Source organism: Anolis sagrei, chromosome 5, assembly GCF_037176765.1.
Source record: "Anolis sagrei isolate rAnoSag1 chromosome 5, rAnoSag1.mat, whole genome shotgun sequence".
Classification (NCBI taxonomy): Eukaryota; Metazoa; Chordata; class Lepidosauria; order Squamata; family Dactyloidae; genus Anolis; species Anolis sagrei.
This window is the reverse complement of record NC_090025.1, coordinates 26,578,141-26,586,430: the sequence shown is the minus strand read 5'-3', so window position 1 is coordinate 26,586,430 and position 8,290 is coordinate 26,578,141. Positions and strand designations below refer to the sequence as shown.

Here is an 8,290-nt window from a genome sequence, read left to right as displayed (position 1 = left end):
CATGCCTGCTTTATAATTTTCCCTACAATCCAGTTTTAGTGGAACCTACAGCCCTTTTAAGTATTTTGGACTTCAACTCCCAGAATTCCTGAGAGTGGTCCACGCTGGCAGGGGCTTCTGGGAGTTGAAGTCCCCAAGGACTAAAACGCTCAGAAGAGTTTCTCTTCACAGGAAAGTGGGGAAATTTATATATTTTTTAATTGAGAAAAAGGAACCAGCTGCAAAGAGGAGAGTGGGGATGTCTCTTTATTGAGTGGTGATGGGAGAGAGAAACGTTCCAGGCGGGGAAGGAGAGCAGAGAGAGGAAAGAACAGAGAGAAACGCCTCTGGGGGCTCAGGTGGGCGGGGCCTATACGGGACAGTTCGGCGCGAGACGCTCCGAACGCAAGCCCCTCCCCCTCCCTCCTGCTCGGCTTCCTATTGGTCCTCCCGGGGCGCAGGGGGAGCCGCCTCATTGTGCCGATTGGCTGGTTTGACGACGCGAGGCCCCGGATGACGGGACGTTAGAGCCGCCTATAAAGGGCTCGGGGAAGGCGGGAGCGGGCGCAGTTTTGAACTGGCGCCGCCGTCTTCGCATCGTCAGGGAGGTCTGCGCTCAGTTCTGCTTTCGTGTGTCTCATTCCAAGGCCTCATTCGAAATGGTAAGCGAGGGTGAAGCGGATCAGGGCAGATTAGGGGAAAGAAAGGGGAAAAAATTGTGAAGGGAGCGCGTGATGCGCCCTAGTCTCGTGCTGTCGGCTGCCTGGCATAAGGAATACCCGGATGGGGAAAGAAAGAGGGAGAGGCTAGAGGACAGTGAGGGGCGCGGTGGGAGAAGAGTGACGCGCATGCGCCCGGGAGTAAGGCTCGTGGAGGACCTACCGCGCATGCGCCTCGGCTCCGACGCCTTATAGAATGGGGGGGAGGGAATGCTGTGAAGAGGAGACTGCGCACGCGCGGGCCTGCCTACCTCTCGCGCGCCCTCTCCGCCCCAAGCCCTTGCGTCACGTGGGAGCCAGCCCGCGGCGGGGCGGGGGTGGTTGCTAAGGAGGAGGAGGCCACGTGTTGACTTGCCTTGCCTCTTCTGCTTCTTTCTCTGTGCTCTTCTAGGCCGGTGGCAAAGCTGGGAAAGACTCTGGGAAGACCAAAACCAAGACGGTGTCCCGTTCACAGAGAGCTGGCTTGCAGGTGGGCACTTGGGGGGTGTTGCAAAGCGTTCGGCCTTGTCTTGCGTCCTTCTAGGAAGGAAAAAGTTGATAGAATCAAAGAGTTTATTTATTTATTTGGGGTTCTTTTACCCCGCCCTTCTCACCCCGAGGGGGACTCAGGGCGGCTTACAAAGGCAAAGGCACAATTCGATGCCTGCATCATAAAACAATCATACACAAAATTACAACAATTCATGCATTATAACCATAAAATCAATAAAACCAATACAAACCCAGTTTCGCCTCTTACATGGTCAGCGTTCGCTAGCTCATAGATCTAGTTTTACATTCCACTTCATCAATCCTGTTGGACATACTCGCCTGGTTGTCTGATTTAATTGCCAGAGTGCCCAAAGGCCTGGTCCCATAACCACATCTTCACCCTCCTGGAGGCGAGGAGGGATGGTGATGCCCTGATTTCCCCCGGGAGTGAATTCCACAGGTGAGGGGCCACCACTGAGAAAGCCCTGCTCCTCGTCCCCACCAGCCTCACTTGTGACAGTGGTGGGGTCGAGAGCAGGGCCCCCCCCAGATGATCTCAGACTCCGGGTGGGACGTAGAGGGAGATACGTTCGGACAGATACACTGGACCGGAACCGTACAGGTTTTTGTAGGTTAAAACCAGCACCTTGAGTTGTGCTCGGAACTGAGTTGGGAGAGACCACGTCCAGTCCCAACCCCCTTTCCATGCATTAAGATGCAGCCCCAATGGAAAAGGCACGGGCAAACTTCGGTCCTTCCTCCAGGTGTTTTGAACTTCAACTCCCACAATATATTGTATTTTTATTTATTTATTTACTTCATTTATATACTGCTTTTCTCAACTCTTAGGCAACTCAAAACGGTTAACAACAGCAATTTCAATACACACATTACAAAACCATTGGAGCATTTAAAAACAAATAGCATAACAACAAACATCAATATTTATTTATTTATTTACGGCATTTATATGCCGCCCTTCTGACCCCTAAGGGGACTCAGAGCGGCTTACAATATATATTTTAGGTTCTTCTGGTTTTTTTCGGGCTATAGGGCCATGTTCTAGAGGCATTTCTCCTGACGTTTCGCCTGCATCTATGGCAAGCATCCTCAGAGGTGGTGAGGGTGCTTGCCATAAATGCAGGCGAAACGTCAGGAGAAATGCCTCTAGAACATGGCCCTATAGCCCGAAAAAACCCACAAGAACCTAGTGATTCCAGCCATGAAAGCCTTCGACAATACAATATATATTTTCATACAATATATTATATTATTAGCGTAGTACAATATCAGTATAATATTAGTATATTGCACTGTACCATTATATTGTATTACATTATAATATTATAAATATATGTATATATAATATACTATATTATATTATTAGTAAAGACAAGATGGAAATCATTCACGTCTCATCAATAGAATCAGAATCCAATATCATCATCCGTTACTCCGTGTTCCTATAATCAATTACACTGCCTAATCGAATGCCTGTTCGAACAACCGGGTCTTCACTTTCCTCCGAAATGCCAATAAGGAGGGGGCCAATCTGATATCTGTAGGAAGGGCATTCCACAGCTGAGGGGCCACCACTGAAAAGGCCCTGACTCTCGTCCCCGCCATTATAATCAATATAATATTGATTATATTATCAATATTATACACATATAATATTGATAATGTAATACAATATGATTCTAACAATATAGTAATTGTATATTTTATATTACAGTATAGTGGTATAGTACAATATGTAAATAAAAATGTAATGTTCGTTTGTGGGAGTAACATAGCTCAAAAACCACTGGACGAATTGACACCAAATTTGGACACAATACATCTATCAGACCAATGAGTGACCATCACTCATAAAAACACTGAAAAACCCAGCAGAAAAGACTCAAAAAAGCAAAAAAAAAATTACAATTCATGTACATAACCACATATATACACACACAAAACACATACACAAACTGGCCATAGCAACGAGTGGCAGGGGATAGCTAGTAGTAATATGTAATACTAATGTACTGTGCTAATAATATATTATATACATGTATAATATTGATAATATGTAATGCAATATAATACTAGTAATACAATATAATTGTATATTTCATATTACATGTAACATTACTAATAATATTACAGTATATTGGTATAGTATAATACAGTCATATAATAATAATGTGCTGTTCTAATAATATGTATTGTATGTACATATAACTTGTAAGCCTCTTTAAGTCCCCTTCAGGGTAAAAAGGCTGCTTATAAATGTTGTAAATAAATAGAATTCCTAACAGCCGGAAGACTGTTAGGAACTGTGGGAGTTGCCTTCCAAAACACCTGGAGGGAGGGCCAAAGTTTGCCCATGCTTGCAATAGGACAACCTGCCACAAAAGACTTTACCACGCTACATGCAGAAGATTGCTCATGTTACAATCCTGTTTCATGCATTTTGAATCCATTTCTACATACCCTAGTTTCTAAACAGACTTGCCCTCTCAAAAGTTTTTTGGAAAATGGCATTCATAACCTTCTGGGGGGGAAAACCCTTTTGGAGATCATAACTTTTAAGAAAAGCATGACCTTTCAGAGAAGAGCACAAAAACCCATTATAGTAGAATCTTCTCTTGTGGTATACCACCAGATGCAATGCAAGGCAATGGGTTTCAGTTGTTAGACTGAATAACCTTTTGCCTCTGATCTGTTAAGAAAACAGATTTGCCAGGGCATAAAAACAGATCTTTAAACGTGTTTTTCAGTGCATATATATATAAAGGTAAAGGTTTCCCCTTGACATTAAGTCTAGTTGTGTCCAACTTGGGGGGGGGGGGTGCTCCTCTCCATTTCTAAGCCTTAGACACCTCCAAGGTCATGTGGCTAGCATGACTGCATGGAGCGCCATTGCCTTCCTGCAGAAGTGATACCTATTGAACTGCTAGATTGGCAGAAGCTGGGCCTAGCTGCAGGAGCTCATCCTGTTCCCCGGATTTGAACCACCAACCTTTTGGTCAGCAGCTCAGCAGTTTAACCTGCTGTGCTCTCCCATAAAACTTGTTTTATATCATGCATTCAAGAGACAAAAATGAAGTAGACTTGGATTAAAAAAATTATTGGTTTATTAACAACCTTCTTGTGTTCATCATACTCAGATACCAAACTTATCAGTCTAGTTTCAAATATTTGAGATAATTCTCTGTGCCAACCAGCCAGGGCATCTCTTACAGTGAAACAGCAAGAGTGTGATCTGAGGTCTGAAGTAGTCTGTCTGCAGTAGTCTGTAGTGATCATGTGGTCTGCAGCCCTTTTTATAACTTCTCAGGAACCATAGAAAAAAGGAATCTGCATGCCAGAGTATACATACAGGAAACAGTAAGCAACAGGATCATAGATAAACATTACTAGAGAAGGCTTGAAGGAGGTTGTCATTTTAACAAAGTGACATCCTTTCAAATATTTAAATGGAGCTATCATAACCTCCTCTTAGCCTCTTGTCATAAGGCTTAGCTTCCTACATCTTTGGTCATTTTGGTCCCCCTTATATGGAAATGTGTTGGTATCCCAGCAAAAGTACTGGTCTCATACCCAGTGAACTGAGGAAGTATTGAGGACTTAACTCAAGAATGCCTTGAGATGTATAGGTATTTGACAAAAATAGCATTTCCTTAAAAGTGGGGGGGGGATTGTTGTGTTCTAGATCCAGATTGAGTTCTTCTGCAGTCCCTGTCCCAGCCTTTTAGCACTCTCTGGGCTCTTCCACACAGCCATATAACCCAGAACATCAAGGCAGATAATGTGGGGTTTTATTCAGCTGTGTGGAAGGGATCTCAGAAGTGTTGTAGGGGCTTGTCTTTTTCCCAAAAATTGAAATGACTCTTAAAGTTTGGTTGCTTGGAGTAAGAGCTTCAAGCTTAACATAGAAGTAGTCCAGGTTCTGCTCTTGGCCTGGAAAAGGATTCACAGTCTTGATTTGACCCTGGTTGTTTTTCTCTCCAGTTCCCTGTTGGCAGAATTCACCGGCATCTGAAATCCAGGACTACCAGTCACGGCCGTGTTGGGGCTACGGCTGCTGTATATAGTGCTGCCATCTTGGAGTATCTCACAGCTGAGGTAACAGCTTAGTGAAGGAAAGCGGAAACTGTGGTGTTTGCATTCTGACATTTTACCTTCACCAATCCAGTGAGGTACCTAAACTGGGCAATACAGTTTCAAATATGCAAAATCCATAGAAATGATTAATCCTGGGCAATAAAACAATTAAAATGGGACTGCATGCTTCTAGGTAACAGACTCCTATATTTTATAGCCAACTGACAGATCCAGCGCTTTCCTCATTCATGGTCCTAATATCAATCTACAATATCTCCAGATAGGCATGCAAAGGCTTCCTATCTGAAACTCAGCCTTTCGAGACAGGCCCTATAGCCCAAGATCTTATCCCAGGTTTTCTGCTTTAAACTGTATTATACCAGTCTGCACTGCCAGATAATCTGGGATAATCTGACACCTTGAGATCAGATTCTGTGATCTAGGGCCGGTCTGGAAGGGCCCTCAGGAAAAAATTTTCTTTGTAAATAGTGAAGTAAATAGACCAATGGTCTGCTTAGCATGGGGCAGTGCCCTTTCTCATTATATCATTGCCTACCCCAGCATTCCAGGGAGTAACTGTCATTGCAGAATCTAAAATAAGGCTTGTGAGTTAAAAATAGAAGTATTCAAAATCAAGCCCCCTGGGTTTGTATTGTAAACAATAGTTGAAACTAGAGTCTCAATAAAACAAAAGTGAAGGGAGCCATTCTCTTGGTTGATATAGAACAATTTTTGAGGTCCGTTTTTATTTATTTGACCAGTCATATGAACATTTCAAAATACAACAGAGGTCCAATGTGATTTGAAAACACATTTTTCCCCTGTGGAGAAAAATAAAGGGGAGTCGGACAGAAGTAAAACCATTAAGGGTAGGTCTCAAAAATGCCTGCTACTTTCCAGTATCCCATCTCTGTTTCTGCGAAAAGAGAAATCGGCTAAGAAATATTGGTCTGCCTGTGTTCTAAATAGTTCATATAACCTCAAAGAGAGCCTGCCGGGCTAATAAGGAGCTATGTTGCAAAATAATCTGCAACCTGGTTTATTAATCTGGTTTAATGAATTGTAAAAACAATTGCAGGTTCTTGAACTAGCAGGAAATGCATCCAAAGACTTGAAAGTGAAGCGTATCACTCCCCGTCACTTGCAGCTTGCAATAAGAGGTGATGAAGAATTGGATTCCCTCATCAAAGCAACAATTGCTGGCGGAGGTATGTACTTGAGCAATGTAGTCTGTTGAAACTATACCGTATCATTTTGCTTTAGCATAGGCCATATGATGCTATTCAGTTGTTTATCTGAAGACAGAAATAAAATCTCTTTTTTTTCTTTCCTCAGGTGTCATTCCACACATCCATAAATCTCTTATTGGAAAGAAAGGGCAACAGAAAACAGTTTAAAAGATTCCTTGTTAACTTGGGACTTTTAAATGCTCAGTTGTCTGGTGTTGGTGGATTTCCAGTGGACTGCATCTGTGAAACACAATTTTTGCCTTTCTGTAACCTTGAAGATGGAGCCCATCAAGATACATAACGAACCAAAATTATACATTGAAGTCTTAACCTTATTTAAGTGTTACATGGCTTCAGAGAAGCTGTTGTCTGTAGTGGTTCCTGACTGTTTTTAGATTTGTTGGGTTTAATTAAATTCTTGACATTGTTGCTAATGTATAATTTTTTATGCTTCAAATTTCCTTTATTCAATTATACACTATACCATTTAACTACAAAAGTTTCTTGACATTTTTATTTTTAAGTAATTAAAAAGAAAGCTTGAAGTGTGAGACTCACGTCAGTCTCTTGTCTTAAATAAAATTGTTTCAGGAGAAACAGTATTGGGACTTTTTACAGGCCTTGTTTCACATCTGGTGAATTTAATAAATGTTATATCATTATGAATTGTCTGCTCTGGTTGAGTAGTTATTGTGTTGCTTCAGCCACGATGAGCTTGCTGGGCAAGTAATAATTAGATTAGGGTTGTGTTCTAGAGTCATGTGGAGTGAGCAAGATATTATAATTACATTGCGTGTTTTGAGCCAGATCAATTTGATGACCCAATTATTGGCTTAAAACAATGTATATATTTTGGCTTATGTTCCTGTGATGAATAGGTCTACTTTAGATTGGAACAGCCACTGCATTTAGCACTGATCCTTTTTTCTGATTGCTCCTTGTTGTGAAGTAAGGTATAAAAGCTGCTATTAGTGTAAACAAATTAGCTCAGCATCTTGGGACAATATCACTGAAAAAATTCTTGCAATGCTACGAACTGTATCTTAGCTGCCACGAACTGAGCATATGTACTTGTAACAAAGGTATTAAGAATGTTTTATCTAGATACGGGCATCAGAAAGTAACTAAAAGTACAAGTCGACTGCTTCATGCTTTTGTTTACATGTCTCAAAATAATTCATAGAAGACATGACACATTCAAGTTGCTATAAATTATTTTGCTATCTTTTTGAACATACTTTAATAATAAATTTATTTGTACCCCACCACCATCTCTGCGAAGGGACTCAGGGCAGCTAACAACACTCATAAAATAGAATTGCATATCAAAACAATACACAACTTGAATACAAACAATGGACAACATGTTTTTGCAGGTTTTTAAAAATTGTAATGAGGATAAAGGCCCAATGACAAATTTAATTCTAATTCCAATTTAAGGTTTTAGTAAATCATTTAATGGAAACTTGAGGCTTTGCATCTATGGCAAGCATCCTCAGAGGTAGTGAGGTGTGAGGGCTGAAGTGTGCCCAGGCCTGCTTTAATCCCAAAGTCATACTAACACCTCACAACCTGTGAGGATGCTTGCCATAGATGCAGGCGAAACATCAGGAGAGAATGCCTCTAGAACATGGGCATATCGCCCAAAAAAACGTACAACAACCTGGTGATTTGGTATGCCCATACCACTAAGAACTCGCCACAATACAATACAGATGGCTTTTTCTTGGTGAGATATCCTGAGGCCATTCCTTGGAAATCAAGATCAGGAAGAACACACTGCAAGTCCTGGAAAAA

The 8,290-nt window shown here is 41.8% G+C and overlaps 1 protein-coding gene across 1 annotated transcript; it reads left to right on the top strand.

Moving 5' to 3' along the window:
• The first annotated feature begins 496 nt into the window (after positions 1-496).
• H2AZ1 (H2A.Z variant histone 1) lies at positions 497-7,159 on the top strand. Its single transcript, XM_060779173.2, has 5 exons — positions 497-641; positions 1,090-1,167; positions 5,172-5,285; positions 6,343-6,472; positions 6,600-7,159. Exons 1-5 carry the CDS (start codon positions 639-641, stop codon positions 6,659-6,661), a joined length of 387 nt encoding a protein of 128 aa, XP_060635156.1. The 5' UTR covers positions 497-638; the 3' UTR covers positions 6,662-7,159.
• The last annotated feature ends 1,131 nt before the right edge of the window (positions 7,160-8,290 follow it).